Source organism: Strix aluco, chromosome 1 (genome assembly GCF_031877795.1).
Source record: "Strix aluco isolate bStrAlu1 chromosome 1, bStrAlu1.hap1, whole genome shotgun sequence".
Lineage (NCBI taxonomy): Eukaryota > Metazoa > Chordata > Aves > Strigiformes > Strigidae > Strix > Strix aluco.
The window spans coordinates 119,666,939-119,684,314 of record NC_133931.1 but is presented as its reverse complement, the minus strand read 5'-3'; the positions used below and the strand labels follow the sequence as shown (position 1 = coordinate 119,684,314).

Here is a 17,376-nt window from a genome sequence, read left to right as displayed (position 1 = left end):
AGCGTCCTCTTGAGGTCAAGTCAAGTAAGAGGTCAAACTTACATTGCTGGGAGACAGGACAATGATATTCATGAAAAGACTAATATTGGAAAACATTCAAATTATTTTTTTCTAGAAAATTTTATCAGGGAAATTACAATTTAATACAATCCAAAGATGTCAAGTAACTCTGTAATTTGAAAAATTAAAAGAAGTGAGGTCAGTCAACCACTGGATACAACATTCAAAAATAATCAGGTTACTAAATCATGAACCTTCTTTACCTGCTGAAATGAATCTATAATGAACAAATCTAGGGTTTTGATAGGCTCTCATTTAGCAACAGGAATATCCATTAATGTTTTTCCTATCACTTCCAGATGGCTTTGGAACTTCATACTATCCTGCCATACAACAACAAAACTGTTCTCTTCTTACTGGACTGGTCATGCAACATACCCGTGACATTAACACAAAATTATAGCTAACAGACAGTTTGCGGTACACCTTCCTCAGTTACATAAACTTCTTAGGAATATCTCAGAGCTTCTCTTCCTTCACCAGCTTCTCCCAGATTTTATTCACCCTAAGGTTTTGTCTTTAGGACATTCTGTAGCCCACACTCCAACTACCTAAAAGCCAGCTAAAGTTTCCAAACACAACATTTAACATCTACCAGCTCAAGGTCTTTCTACAGTAAAAATATAAATGCTATGGAAAACGAGGCAAGACCTAAGGGTTAATGCATTACTTGCAACAACTTCCTCCAATAAAGCTCTGACGATCATCAAAAAAACCTCACCACTTTCTGTTCCAGCCCAAGACATGCCTACTTTGTTTTCAATATTTAGCTACCATTAAGCAAATTTCTAAACATGTTCTCAAGACAAGACACCTCAGAGGAAATACCTCTCCTTCAGAGGAAGGCTGAGAGAATGAACATGCAACAGAAAGTTCTGTTAGTCATCCTACAGCTCTGGCAAAGATTCTTTTCAGACAGAGGTACTTTGTAAACACACGTGTTTCACTAATTTCCCACACATACTTTTTTCACACTGAACAAACCTTACATTACTGACAAAATAAGGGAAGCTGGCTTACTTCAATTTTGGTAGCTCAAGTTCTTTCCCCCCATACAAACTTCAAGAAAATAAAGTCCTGCCTATTGACTTGAAGTTTGTGGAAATTCTAACTCAATGAAATATATTAGTTGCCCAAGATGGACTATGAATATTAAACTACCTTTATTTCTAACATTTAAACAGTCTCATATAGTACTTGGCCTACTTTAAGACACAGCATCTTCATCAGAAAGCAGAGCTAGTGCACCAATATTAATCATAACTTTCTTCTAATAAAACAGAAGATAAATAGCAAGAGAAGGGCAAACAAGGTCATCATGTTTGACAAAGAATACAAGAGTAAAAAAAAAAAAGAATTATTGAGAAACAGAAGAGAGTACATAAATTTATCCATAAGCATCTGAAGGATGCAACAGCTTTGCAGAAGTAACCCACTTAAACGATTCCAGTAACTATACAAAACACAAAAAATGTGCAGCGCTCAAACTCAAGCTGTCTCTCACCTGTAGCCTTAGTCCTGAACTTTGCATTAAAGGCACTCTGGTTTAATATCAGCTCTTTTCTGAGATATATCTAGGTTACTGAATTGTAAATACTATAAATCAGATCACAATACTGTAAAAATATTCTTCCTGAAGTCAGTTCCTATTTTCTGCCACCCTTTTCAGAGTTCTTTTTCCTGTACTTTAAGTAGTGAAACAAATCAAGTATCAAAAAACCACACAGGACATATCCTGCTGAAATACTAATACGGGATTGGGGGCAAGGTGTAAATTTACCACAGTTAAAAGCGACATTTCTCAAACAAAAACATAAAGGCACAGGGGAAACCAGGAATACCATTTTAGCACCACTGCTTGAAAGAAACTTAAGAAGGAATGTCAAGTCTTTCCATACCTATGTCGAGAAAGGCATTTTGGGTGAGGCTCATTACAGATCAACAGAGTCTGGCAAAGCAACTTGCATCCTTCTGCCCTTTCTAAAACAAGTTCTGCATCTTTAACCCACAATCATTACACTATCATAGGAACACAGCCTTGCACAAAATCCTCAAGTTTTGAAAAGGAAAATCTGGAAACTGAAGACTATGCAGAATTCAACTTTCCATGCTAATACCTTCCTAGCAGCCATGCTTCAAGTTGGACATCTGATCAATGAAGAATCTGAAGACTCACCTTTCTTTACTGAGAGGGTGGTCAAACACTGGAACTGGCTCCCTAGAGAGGTGGTCAATGCCCCAAACCTGTCAGTGTTTAGGAGGCATTTGGACAATGCCCTTAACATGCTTTAATTTGGTCAGCCCTGAATTGGTCGGGCAGTTGGACCAGACGATCATTGTAGGTCCCTTCCAACTGAAATAGTCTATTCTGTTCTATTCTACTACAGCCCTCCAAATTATAACAGAAAAGGGACAGTAAAATGAAATTTATATATAGGGGAGCCTTTGCTACAAATCTCTCTCCTCAAATGTAAGCTTGTTAAGTCTTCCAGGCAGGCTACAAGATCTGTAATTAATTTCTTTTTACAAGTAGGAAGGAACAACCTTGAAGTCAAGAAATTGGTACAACAGTATGAATGTGAACGGATGTTGGAAAGCAATCCTTTCCAACAACACCCTCTTGAAAGCTTCCAATTCAAAAAGCATAAAAAATTCTTAACTCCTGATTAAATATAAAGGAAACAAATCTTTAAGAGTGGTACTTAAACCTTAAGAGGATAGTTTCCTCTCTCTCTCAAACTACCTGTGCTTGAAGAGATTGACAGACCAGTAAGTTTTCAAACTTTGATTCCATTCTCAATTCATGAAATTTACCTTCATCTATTTGTTTAACCAGAAAGATCCCCCCAGAACAGGGTCAGTCCTTGAATGTACTTACAGCTGAATACACAGAAATACACATATGCTGGTGGAAGAGCGAGCAGAGTGTATGTAAAGGCTCATTAAACAGAAAGAGGATATATACGGATACAAAAGCAGCAGCCTGCATTTTTATTCTGATGCATTAGTCATTTGATGCATTCCTTGATATTAAAGCTAGTTTTTCCTCTTACAAGTAGGAAGTGGAAACGAAGTGGAAAAAGACCAAGCAATTTATTACATATACCTAAGGCCAGTGAATTACACTATTCTGTTCTAGGAGAGCAGACTCCCACACAAATACACACACACATTCCTTTAAAACAAAGACTTGAAAAAGTAATGTATTAACTTACATGTATTCAAAACTCACATTGAATACTCTTTACGAATCTATATTGAAATAATTGCATATACATTTCTGAGGAATATGATCATATAATTATGGTACAATTATTGAGACAGCGACAAGCAAAGTGTTCTACTCAAAGAAAACATTAGCAGATTTAAGGGCTTGCCACACTGCACTTTTTTTTCTAGCTGAAACCAATTACTATTAGGCAGGTTCCTGTGAACAACTTAAGTTTTACTGGAATAAAATACAGGATGTTAGCTATTAAAATGAGAAAGAAAAAAGCCACATCACCCTGATCCTCAAAACATTAAGGTTACTGAATTATTGCCCCTTCCTATTACTAATGTTATTAATGTTTTACTGCATACAATTAATCCTTTGCTGAAATCCATTATATGATAGATCAAATCTGAAAAACAGTCAGGAAGATAACCTTATGGGGCTCCTCAAGACAAGCTGTGAAACCTCCCAGCAGGTAAAGTCTTTCCATACAAGCCTGGCCTTAAAATGACTTACAGTTTACCCTGACATAATCTCCTCTCCTTTAACTCCAAAACCTTGCCAGTTGTATTCCTTCTTGTGCTATTATACTGCTAACAAAGTTATCTTTGTGGGTTTTTTCCCCCCAGTCTTAATGTAAACAATAAGAGAGATTTTTAATCTCTTCCAATGGTTAACCATCCTCATTGTAAGTGAGTGCTAAGGAAGTCTAACCTTTTTAATTGGTCTCACTGTAGTTAACTCTGCTATGCATAAAGCCACCAAGGTTACACGCCTTCTCTTTGTGCAATTACTGGGAAGTCAAGAAAGGGTTAAAAATAATTTGACTATGCATACAAACTAATTCCTTAAGACTGGTCTAAACTTAGCTTTTCTGGAACAACTTTTTTAGGAGGAATTAAATTGCTTTTATATACAACTCATATAGATGATAAACAGAAAAATAACATCCACCACCTAGAACACAGATGTCTTGACTTGAAATTTGTCCAAAATGAGTTTGCTAATTCATACCCTCCATCATTTCAAAACAGAATTTAGACCTCCTGGAGAAGCCTCTGACCTGCACAAGGTACTGAGGGTCAACCAACTCTTCTCACTATTTTCCAGAACCTTAAACATTTTCAACATTAAGAGTATGACACGTACACCTTCACCATTATTACATGTTTAACTGACACCATATACAGAACTAACATCACATTATCAAACCACTTCCATGGTAGTCCCATGCTCACAACTTCAAGTTAGTACCCAACTTCTCCATGGTGAAAAAACAGGCCATCTACCACGATTCCTAAACTTTCACACACAACTGCTAGCCTCCAGGAAGTTGACAAATCTCACAGGTGTAATCTATACTTCTATTCTCTAAATTAACGTGGTTAGTTTTGCCTCTTCTGATTTCAAATTGGGATGGGCAATCTCATTCCAGCCTCAAACAAATTCCACCGATCTGTAATGTAAGTCTACGCCACCACTATCCCTCTGACTTCAAAAGGAAAACAGTGTTGGTGCAGGTGGGTTTCATACCACTGAATTAACCAGTTTCTTTAGGTAGTTGGAGGCAGCACATAAATTGCTCACTATAGAAGCTACTTCTCACCATCAGCCAGACGTCCTAACTTGCATGCACATTTAGGTGCACAGAGTAACTTCCAACATTAAACACAACAGAACTCAAAGCTTTGGTGTAATTGAAGGTAAAATATCCAGTAAGCTGCTGCTATTACTAAATAGTTGGGAGCTGGGCATAAAGGGCGGACAGGAAAAGAAACCAAATACCTTTCGTCACCCGAATATTTTGATATGGTATGGGAGTGTTCTTATACTTGGAAGTTGGCCATTTGTGGTGAACTGTCACTTTTTTTTTTCTTTCAAAATTCTCTACGATCTCGGATCATTTTCACACAGGTGTATCTGAAGTAAGTTACTAAGCTCAATACCAAGCTAAAAGGTAAAATTAAGGCCATTATACAAACTCACAGAAAAATTTCTTCCAGCTCTGAGGTGTTTGATGCTTTAGACTAAATTACAACAAACCCTGTTTTCTCTCCTATCATATTACCAAACACATATGCTCTTAGGAATCTAATCTAAGAGTTAAATGTCTTTAAAACTAAGCACAAAAAAGGTTAGACTGGTATATAGAATTAATGTCTCCTACTATAAGCGAGCACAAAAGCTTGACAGAGGGGAACATGACAAACAGGAAGCAACACTTCTAGTTTGCAGGTCTTCTGAATCAAAGAGCATATATAAAAAGCCCTGTTTCTACTCTCTCCATTTACTTCAAGATCCTTTAACGTTTCAGCTCTCCTGCACTAAGACACCACTAAACGAGTTCAGCTCATCTGTTTTAAGACTATATTTGACTTCTACAACTGTGGGGGGAGGGGGCAGCACATAACACACACACAGATTCTCTTGTTAGTAAGCTAAAAACTTTATAGGGACTTCCCCAACTCTACATTAAAAAAAAAAAAAATCCAGACTTGAAACTGGTGATTCAGCTACAGTATCTGCTATAACTTTAACATTCACATAATTCTGATTATTCTGATTGTCCCTACAAGATCCTAAAACACATAGTATCAGTGAATCATGCATCAGCAAGGTAGTGGTTATTTTATGAGTACTTAGACACCATGTACACAGTTGTTTAATTAGCAGAAAATACATACTTTTATGGAAGCACATACAGAATGCAGTTTCTTAAGCTGGCAAGAAGGTAATGAACAAAAAGACTACAGGACCTTTAGTGAAATTTACATAGGTAATTCAAGACCATTCATACACGGACTCAGTGCACCTCAGCTATACATTTACTTCACACATTTTCAAATTCATCATGGCTTAGACTGTGACATATGGGTCCCTTCTTACATATTCCTTACCAGCTTTTTCCCTCGATACAGTAAAAACAGCTGTTTCAGCAGCAAGAGAATCTGGATATGGTAGCTTCCCAATGCCTCCAACAGGGATTTGGGAAGAGAAAAGCATATTTTCTGCGCAGGTACTTCTTGGAAGAGATCTACGGTAGCTGTGCTCAAGGCAGTTTTATAGAGAGGATGTGATCCATGAGCGTACCCAAACTGGGTAACTGAGAAATTAACCAAGTAATGCTTTGCTAAATTAAGACACATCCTATTAGAGAATATGTTTAAAGTGTTCCAAAGCATGTCAATGAACATTAGGTTATCTTCATCAGGTCTTCTATAGCATTTAGCAAATACTGACAGGTCATGCTAATATTAGGAGAAAAAACCCCTATGTTTAATAATGAAATTTTACCAAACAAGCTTTTCTTAAACATCCCCAAAACCAGGGTAGGAAAGATTAACTACAACCAGGGATTTAAAGAGATCAAAAGCACAATTTAAACTATTCCAGCAGTTTGCTTAAACACCAGGTAACAGAGCATGACAGTATCTGCAGATGACAACTGTACATACAGACTTGATTCCACCTTCTGTGCAACCTGTGAGTTACATCGTAACAGGTGCACAAAGGAAAAGGTAAGAACGGAATGAAAAGCACATCTTATAATTTCAGACTCTGGGTGTTTAATTCTTCTATCTGCTATTAGCAACACTAACTAAAATTAGAAAGCAAGCTCGAATTTTAAACTCTGAACTTTAAGAACAGAACTTCACATAGCGCACCAGTCTGGCAGAAATCTAGTAGGACAAGAAAATTCCAGAGTTAAGATGAAGGCAAAGATTAACCATGGGACCATGATCTCAGTCAGAAGAAGGAGTTAAGAGTAACACAATAAAGCAACAGGACTTCTCACTACTTGATACTCTCTCTCCCATCTCAACACCAAGGACAGAGACACCGGGATTTAGAAAAGTTTACCTGATGGAAAATGTGCATCTAACCTATACAAACTTGAACATGCACAAGATTAAATGGAAATATAACATCCACAACCTTACTATGTCCATAGTAATATTGGTATTTACATCAGGATAACAAACTCAAGAAAAAAGCTGAACAAAAAACCCTCAAACCCATGATAATTCCCATACCCATAAGACTGTTACTAACTATGGAACTGTCATCAACATAGTCATACTTTCTTATTTAGAGAATTAATTTCTCTGTTGTATACTAGGGCACTTAACTATAAGTATGTCTGCTCACACACTAATCTTTGTTGAGGCACTACTTCAGCTAAGAAGTTCACACTTCCTGATATTTTTAATATTTCTTATAGATGTTGATATGAGGTGCTTCAAACATATCGTTTTGTTCTTTTTTTGACCCTGTTGTGAGTTTTTTAACAAAAAGAATTTTCCACTAGGATTATAAATAATTTTTTAAAAGTATCAAGAAACACTAAGTTTCTATTTTTTAATCTAAGAGAATTTAGAGGCTGAGGATGTGGCCTGTGTCCTATCTCCTTTCCTTTCAGAGAAATGCAGGGAACACAAGTGTAGTTTTCCTTAGTTTGGTTGAAGGCCAGCAAATATAGGATGCCTGTAAAGCTATGCATGCTTTTTCTCTGAAACATAAATTACTGAACATGTTCAAAAAGCTTCATTCTGTCTTATCTGTCTTATTTTTTCAGTAAAGCATTTTATCTCAAATAACTGAAGTTAACTCTGCTCTGCTTTTCCAGCTGTCTCCTTTCAGTCTAGAATCTGAATTTCCAGTTAAAGAAAAGCAATACCCCCCCCAACCCACAAAACAGGCCACACGAAGTAACACCTTTGAAAGAAATCCTTCATAAAGGAGAAACAAATCTAATCCATCTACTTTATTCAGGCAGTTATGAATTAAAATGGACCTGTTAGCCAAATCTGCATCACTATATTATTTAAACAGTGGTCTGCTGCCTGGTTCTTAAAATTACAGCACTGAGGGTGCATTTTGCTAAAAACCAGGATTTTGAGATAATACAGGGGTTGTTTAGTATTGCGTAAGAAGTGTCATTACATTTTGAAGGTTTTTTTTTTCTTTTTTAGAGATGCGTATGTCTCCTGACAGTTTTTAGTTTCTTAGATTTAGCAACAGACTTGGCAACAGCCACAATGTGTTTACCCTAGAAACTTGGGAGCTAAACCAACTGTCAGAACACAGTATCAGTTGATAACTTCAAGTACCTCTGTTTGTGTGCCAGAGAGCTTTTCACTATAGTCTTCTAGCTCCAAACAAAACCACTAACTGAAGTTATGACTAAACTAAGCAGAAAATTAATGTTGTTAACAGAATTAACATTACTTTAAGGCCCTTAGTTACCACTTCTTTTTAAAAGAGTTACTATATCCCTCTTATCAACTGCGTATTTTAGAACTCAGACCAACTTAGCAAGTTTGTTTCTCCTTCAGAAGGCTCTTACAGTACATCACTGCTCAACTGAAGTTTCCAGTTGTAATAATGAAGATGTACTATTTTCCATATTTATTCTTTGTAGAAACAGGATGGGAGAAAGATAAGATGAAAGGGAAGCAAAATAGATTCCTTTTTGTGCATCAAAACACTAATTAGCCATTTAAATATCTTGTGACTTGATGCTTGAATATTAAATCTCTTTGATTGCATTTTTCCCTAGGGAAAGTTATTTAGTCAAGAGGAGAGCTCTTAACTCCAAATATGTGTTCATTTAAAATTACATTTATGCAAAACTCAAGGCAATGTTAAAATTCTATTTATAAAATAGTTACAAATGCCTGTTCACAGCAGTTGAAGCCGCCCCCTCCCCTCAGATTCCTATGGACACTTTACCATCTGTTTGTAAAGAAATATATAATCCAAAAAATATATTATTTTCATAAGTATTAGGAAAATATCCTCTAACTCAAATCTTAAACTGCTACATAACACAAACAGCTCCTAACTGTCCCAAACCGTTCGTGGAAACAGAACGTAGTAGGGTATTAAACCCGTCACGTTTGCCGTAACTTTAGTCAACTACCATGTTTCTTTCTTGTCAACACCAATAAAAAACTGAAGAGAAAGCTTTTTGGGGCAACAAGAGGGAAGGAAGGAAATTTAGCAAGTCTGCAGAAACAAAAAGGGGTAAGAGTTTAACATCAACTATTTTATGTAAGAAGCTCCGAAAAGGATTCAGGAAGACACCTGTGTTTACTGATGGCAAACAAATTTCTCTTGGGCGTGTGTGTTTGTACACATACATTTAAAACAAAGGCATGAGCAAACTTTAACTGTGGAAAGCGTCTACTTGCAACTACAGCTCTGAATTTTAACCCTCAAAGCTAGATTTAGTAAAAAAAGCATCACATTAACCACAGAAACAAGTCTTATAATTAACGTCTAAAAATCTTCCCTTGCCCACGACTATGTTTCCTTAGCTAGGACATGTATCTCTGGGTTTATGGAGACTATATAGTTACCCCATGTCATTTCCTAGACTGAAAATGTGTAACTGCCAGGCAAACAGTAAGAGCACAAGACAGCAACCTCACATTTCTACATAAATGCATGCATGCACACTTGCTCACTTTAACTGAGAAATAAACTCAGCAAGCAAGCATCGTAACAAACATAAAATTTAAAATTCTGGTACAAGTGTAAATTAAGGATGATCTCTCATATTCAGAATCTACAGGTATCAATTCAGAATACATCTCTTGTGTTAGAAGAAACACAAGCATCCAAGCATAGCTATCTACTGCTTAAATACTACTACTAAACGAATACCGTGCCAAAGTTTTGAGCATCTTCACAAAAATAACCTCCAACAAAAACAAAACCATAAAAAACAAACAAACAAAAACCCAAAACCCCGCCACCACTTCACAGTATCAATTTTAGTGGATGTTTAAAGCAACTTATGACTTGCACAGGACTTGGAAACACTGAATTATGTTAAGATGGTAAGCAGTTAGCACTAGAAAAGCCTCAGAGACAAGTTACTGAATGGAGACAAGAACATGCAAAGAGTACTACTCTTTAGAAATCATACAGCCTGAAGACATTTCATAAAAATTCAGAGTCGGTTAACTTAAAGCAATAGTGCCACAAAGAGAAGACTACATTTAAAGAAAACACATGTATTTTAAGTTCTAGAGAAGTAACTCGAACTACATCTAGAAATAAAAACAGGAACTTTACAGCCTGTCACCTTCGAAGGACAATGGAAGCCTGACAGCTAGCAAAACTAGAGACTAAGAAACTGTCATGCTTGTTCTTATCACGAAATTTCATGTTTACATTACTGTATTTCTACAGTTCTCTCGTATTTGCTGGGCTTAACGCACAAATGGGGAAAACTGATTATACTGAGGAAATAATTAAAGATCTGCAAACAGTGAAAATGACACCCCACTTCAGCAGGGGTCTTCAGCAATAACAGGTATTCAATGTCATACCTATCTTGAAACGTGCTGAGTGAATGATTAAGTGATACTGAAGTTCGAAAAGGTTTGAGTTTCATTCTCCACCGAGACAGCAAAACTGAGATAAGACTTTCGGCCTCCAAACTCGGATTTTCTTGCTCTGAGTAGTATTTCAGTACTGGCTTTTATATTTCCACGTAGCGAACATTACAATTTTACTTACACGCCCGTTTCTGTAGGCACTTCTAGGATTTTCAAATAAACCTAAATAGAAACCCCTCCCCTTACTATCGCTGGCAACAAAAAAGCCCCAGACGACACTGGCGACATAGAGCCAAGTTCATGCCGGAGCGAGCGGCTCCGCGGCAGCCCCGCGCTCCCACCGGGCTGGGGCGCGCAAGGTGCAGGCCAAGACCACGACGCTTCAGCCCCGCTCAGCGCCCCGGTTCCCACTTCCCGCCGAACCCGCGGCCCGCCCCGCCGTTGCTCCCCACTCCCCCACGAGGGTGGCCCGGGCCGGCGCGCGCTCCCGCGGCAGCAGCCACAACTTCCGAGCGCCCCCCGCGGCGGCGGCCGGCTCGGCAGCGCCACCCGGTGGGGCAGGGCGGGCACGGCGCCGCCGAGGCCCGTCTCCCCGCCGCTGCCGCACAAGGCCCGGCCCAAGAACCAAGAGACAAAATGGCGGCCGCCCGCGGTATCACGTGACCCCCTTTGTGCCTTTCGGGGCCTGGCGAAAGGGCCGCCAGCTGCCACGGGCAGCGGGTTGGGGGGAGAGGGGGCCGTAGGAAGGCGCCAGGGAAAGGTGCGGTAAGGGGCCGCCGGGATCGGCACCTGCTCTCTCAGGTTCCCCCCCCCCCCCCCCCCCCCGGGCGGGCGGGGAGAGCGAGGAGAAGATGGCGGCCATTTTGTGCTTGCGCAGAGGCGAAGGTGGGGGCCCCGGGTGCGGGGGGGATGGAGGGACCCGGCCGAGGGGGGGGGGGGGGTCTCACGTACCGACTCCTCTTCCTTCTCCATGCCCGTGGGCATCTGCGGCACGGCCCGGTTAATGGAGGCATATTCGGCCAAGTCGGGCAGGTCCTCGCAGCGGAAGACGGGCAGCGGCTTGGACGCGTCCAGCGCCCGGGCCCGGAACGACAGTTTGCTCATGTTAGGCGGCGATGGCGGCTCCGGCTGGGGAGGGGGGGGCGACAGCAAGAGCGCTCCGAGCTGAGAGCCGGACCCCGCCGAGCGCTCTCATGGAGGGACCGGGGCTCCCCCGGCAGGGCGGGGCGCACTCCGACACGGGGCCCGGCGGCGCCGGCTGGCGCGGCTGGGCTGGGCGCTGGCTTCTCTCCTCCGCCGCTCCGGCTCCGCTCAATACGCCACGGCCAACATGGCGGACATTAAACCTCGACTGGCCGCCTCTTTCAGCCAACCCCAGCGCCACAGCCATTCCCACACTGCATCGCGCAGGGGCGCGGGCACAGCGCCGCCCGGGGGAGAGCGCGCGCAGCGCGGGCACGGGAGCGCGGGCTCGGGAGCGCGGGAGAGCTCGGAGCGGCCGGGCAGCGGGCACGGGGCACTGCCGGGGGGGGGGGCGCAGCTGCTCCCCGCGGGCCCCCGTCTCGCGTGGAGGAGGGGAAGAACCTTTTCCTCAGCGTGCGGGCGGGACCGCTCCGCTCGCCTGCCTCTGAGCTGCGCCGAGGAAGGAGCGCTCCACTCCCGTGGGGGTAAGGAGGTTCAGCCGGCCCCGAGCCCCCCCACCCCCGGAGGGGACGCGGTCCCGAGGTAGAGGGAGGAGCGCCCTTCCTTGACAGCCTCCCGGCTACGGGAAACCTGGGGAAGAGAAGCGGGGAAGTGCCGCCCCGACCTTCCCGGTCACTCGGGGGCCGGCCGGGCGCCGGACCGGAGGGGCAGCCTGCCCCGAGCGCTGAACTCACCCCGACCCGGGCGGGCGGGTGGCGGCGCGGCCGCCCGGTTCCCTTCCAGCGCGGCCCCACCCCGAGCAACGGCCGGTGCGGCGCCCGGCGGGGGGCCCCGACCGCGGGGCGGCTGAGGGGCCGCCCGGGGCGAGGGGAGCTCTCCGCGCCTCAGGGCCCGGCCCGAGCCCCGGCAGCGGGCCCCGTCCCGGGCGTCCCGCGGCGCCTTCGGGGGCGAGGCAGCACCCCCTGCCCCCTCCGCAGCACCGGCCTGCCGGCTGCCTGCCTGCCTCCCTCCCTGCCGGCGCCGCGGAACCAAGTTCGCATTCGCGCTAAATGACGGAGAAACGCAGGCACCTCCCTGAAAAGGTGAAGAACCGTAAGAACCGGTCACTCCCCACAACAGCATTTCCAGACTGTTTCTCGGAGGCTTTCAGAAACTTGGTCCAGAAGTGCAGACACGTGAATTAGTTTAACCCTTGCTTGGATTTAAGTTATCGGTTACCGGTTCAAGGGAGTTCACTACAGGCAAAGGTTAGAACTAATTTGAGCATGTCTCATTAGGCGAGTTCGTTTACATCTCAATGATTTGATTAAATTGATGCAGTATTATGCTATAAGCAAGGGATAGGGAATTTAGAGTCTCGCTTGGCTCAGTAATGTCTCCACATGCCGTCCCAGGTCATCACAGCACAGCCATAAAAATGTCAAAAAACCGCTTCTCCCAGGCCCTCGCTAGAGCTGTCTAGTTAAGGAACGTTTCATGTGCTTATGTATGTTACATTCTTGCATTGGTCATAATGTAATTTTAGTTCTATAGTTAAACCATAAATCACCTTCTTGAAGTTATGTTTACTTTCATTAAAAACTGAGAAAATTGTGTTTTGTTTGAATTTAAGTATCCCTCCACTTTTAAAGCAAAATATTGTCATTTTTTGCTGTTATATGTGAATCAGTAGACAGAACTTGTTCTTTATCACATATTACTCCTGGGAAATAGAACTTTCAGAAACAGGACATAAATGTAACAAAACCATTAGAAAAACCTTGGTTTGCTCAGTAATTTTAAAAATCTGATACCTCTAATAGTAGAAAGCAAAAGCCATTTCTTTAATTGCATCACCTCTTTAATAGTAATAGTACCATCCTTGACCTTAAACGACTCCTAGCCACTGGATGGAATATTGCTAGATGCAGTTGTTAACAGCAGTTTCAAGCCAACTATTTGCATGTCTGACTTCCCCATAGGTCTCCCAAACTGTTTCACCTGCAAGTCATTTAGCTTCACAACCTCTCTGGGACTGGAAATTCTATCAGTATTGCAAACTGGCAATGCAGTGGAAGAGAGCTGCTAGGGAGAATGAGACTTTTTTTTTTTTTTAGGTGAGCATGTTTGGTTTTGGTTTTTGTTTCTTTAAAGGAGAGTGGCATGAACTAAGGAATATTATTGTATTAATTTGTATTTCAGTAGTTACATCAGAACCAAATGGTAAAAAATGCATATTGCTTTTTACACTAATTTTAAAGCTTAAAGCACACACTGGCTAGAAATAGTAATCCTAAAATAAATTGCACATAAAACATCTACAGAGTTTCCCACAAATACTGAATAATTTAGTTTGTCCAACTAGCAGACAGATAAGGTGATGACAAAAAAAGCACAATACGCTATCATAGATTGGCTTTGACCTAAAACACTAAATACCTGGCAGCTAAGCAAAAATTATGGCCGTTAAATATAACTCTTCACTTCCACTGATGAAAGAAAAACAATACATAATGAAAAGCAAAGTACAGAAAATATCCTGAACTATGAAAGAAAGGATATTCAAGTTTAAACTTATCCTTAATTGACCTTTGCATTTCTAACCCTACCACAGGCTTGAGAAAAGTGCAAAACAAGCAGAAAGAACAATAATATTTGGATACAAACAGGACGGTATGCATTAATAGTTTTGGCTTGAACCTCTTGGACTCATCAGCTTTTAATGTTTTGCCAATAAAATAGATGGCATTTAACTATTTTGTAGCAGAAGTTGATTAGTCCTCCAAATTACCTAAATTAATTTGTAGCAAGATGAAAAGTGTGGTATTTGAGAACAATGTGACATCAGCCCTAATTTCTGTTCTGTAAAGGTGATAACAGGAAGTATAGAGCATAGACTGATGTTTCTATTTTACCTTCATTCAAGTTAGGATATGCAGATATATTTTAAGTTTTGCCATTTTGTAGCGTTTACCAAAATACTCACATTACATTTGTAGACATCAGTGCTGCGCTGTGACAGTAGTTAATGTAAAATTGGTATGTTTTGCATAATGACCAAAATACTCTTTGCCAGCTCTCAGTAAGAGATCACTAAGTGTAAAATAATTTGCTGTACCAAAGTGCTGTGTGTCCATTTTTAAAAACTGAAATTGAATGAACTGTAAGGTAACTGAAATATAATGAATATGGCATTTTGAACTGCTGTTCTTTTTTTGGACAAACTGCTGAAATTAGATCTTTAATATCAGAGGCATTTCTTTAAGGCTCCACCTTTTTACGATCTCAAAATCCTGAATTAAAGAACAAGTCTTACTAAAATGAATTAACTGTACATCAACCATGTAGGTGGTAAATATAACCATTCCAATATACATTCAGAAGTACTAAATTCAGATTGAGCATTAAGGGCAAAGATCCAACAACTTGATCTATACACTACAGAAAGGGGTCCCTTGTGATACCTAACTCAGGTTTGTGAAGTCCAAAAACTTAAATTGCTGGTTTGGTTTGAAAGTTCTATGTACTGTTTGACAAGTTTTTACTAATTTTAGTATTTATTTAGTTTTGTGGCTTAAAACCTCTCTGAGTTAAAGACTTTCAGAAGTTTCTTTAAGCATGAGTTGTACTCTTCTGGACATGGGCTTAATATTTTCTCCCATGCTAACAACAATCATTGGTTCTAGTCACAAAATAGTTGTGCATAAAGGGCATATAGGTTAAACTGTTTGTCATTTTTGGTGCTTTCTGGAATCACGCAACTCCATATTTTAAGGATATAAAATTCTAGGAGACAGTTGTTCAACTTCTAAAAAATCTTTTTTTAAAATATTCTTGTTCTCATTTTTTATGTTAGTTATCTCCAGTGAAGTACATTATATAAAGCCAAGTATAAAATAAAGGCCCAAATAAAGTACAATATAAAGGTTGATATTGCATATATGGGTTTTCTACTGTTCTACTTTTAAGGAAAGCCTGTTTATTTGAGAAAATAAATATCCAAAGCAATACACAGTATTAACAGTGAACATTTGATGTCATTCTACTCTCCAGCCTCATCAGAAGAGGGGGTTTTGTTTGGTTTTGGTTTTTTTGAGCTTGCTTCTTCCTTTCCTTCCCCTCCAAAATAATGATCCAGTGAAATCCAGACTCAAACTGGGATTAGAAACCAAGTACATCTGACTCCTCACATATGTTCATTTTCTCTACCCATACTTTCCTTGTACCTACTTAAAACTGTAGCAGACAACAATTAAAAGTAGAATGTGTTAAAGGTAAAACATGTTTCTCATTTCCCAACCATTTAAAAATAGTTCTTACATACAGAAGATAACACAGTATTTTCATAAACTGAGGCATATGCTGAGTACACTAACTATACACTAACTTACATATCTATAAATATTTGCACTCAGGGGCTACTTTACACCCTACTTCTACTATTATAGAGCTCACTAACTCATCATTTATTTATATAGCAATATTGTTGACCTGTTTTTTTGCCTTTTATCTCCATAAATGCTGACTACTCTGAATTGATAAAAAGTATCACCAGACTTCCCCCCCCCACCCCCCCCCCACCCCCTTCAATAATCAGGTATTAAGAAATGACACATTACGAAGTTACCATATTTGGGTTTCCTTCCAGAATGACTTACTCTTAGGGGTACCTGGAAAGACATAGGAGGCTCTTTTGTTCTGTAGTAAGCTATTATGGATTCCGTATGTATATTCCTGTTCTACATTTGCTAATGATGCTTCTGTGCAAATTCTCAGCTATTTTTTTTTTTGTTTATCTTTTATAACATTACAGATAGCTATATTCTTTTAGATCATCTCAGTGAGCTACCTGGAGTTTGGATTAAAATGAGATAAATGTAGACAAATATGATACTAGAGGTTCTTCATTATTTTATAAAATGTCACATTACAGTAGTAAGTAGATGCAGATAGAAATTAACAGCATGATGATTTCAACCATAAACGAACTGATGTAATTTGTAGTGAATTTCACCTTATTTACTGATGTCAACTGTCTGTTTTAAAAGAGGTAATGGACCTGTCAAACATATTTAAGACAGTTCAGACACCATACTACAAAACCAGTGTAGAACGCCTTTGTGATAACTTCTGCCATTTTTTTGAAAGATAATTTAGTGTTTCACAGCTTTGTCATCTCAAAGAATGGTATGACATATTCACTTTGTTATTTTAGGTGTTCATGGTTGAGATGCCATAGGTACAAAGCTTGTTCGAAATTCTTTCTGAATCATAATTTGAGGTAGTGACCAAGCAAATCTCTTCCTCAATTCTTGTCTCAATGAAAGTGATTTGTCTTTTTTTTATATATATATTTATATTCATATATGTGAATTTTTGTTTCTGTAGTGAACAGGTAGGTACATGTACTCCATGGCCAAATCTTTTAGTTACCTTTTATTTTTTATAAGCACTTCCAATTTACACTGCAGAATACCAAATAGAGATGAAAAGGGATAATACTGCATTTAATCTCCAATTCCTGTTACCACTCACCAGAATGTAAGTAAACATAATCCTTTAGATTCCAAAACTGCCTAAAAAAAATTTTAAATTTGGAGATATAACAACAAGATATAACAAGACGAGAAG

General features: G+C 40.3%; 1 protein-coding gene across 8 annotated transcripts in view; it reads right to left on the bottom strand.

Moving 5' to 3' along the window:
- The window catches only part of EPC1 (enhancer of polycomb homolog 1), a 67,195-nt gene that overhangs the window by 38,689 nt on the left and 11,130 nt on the right, over positions 1–17,376 (bottom strand). For 3 of the 8 annotated variants that reach the window (XM_074832674.1, XM_074832694.1, XM_074832703.1), the window contains exon 1: positions 11,575–13,461. The exons of 2 other annotated variants lie outside the window; for them this stretch is intronic. In XM_074832674.1, coding sequence (XP_074688775.1) covers positions 11,575–11,727 — 153 coding nt within the window. In that variant the 5' untranslated portion in view covers positions 11,728–13,461. Of the gene's footprint in view, positions 1–11,574; positions 13,464–17,376 lie in introns of those variants that run through there. 3 more of the 8 variants (XR_012624166.1, XR_012624167.1, XM_074832684.1) reach the window with 2 other exon arrangements.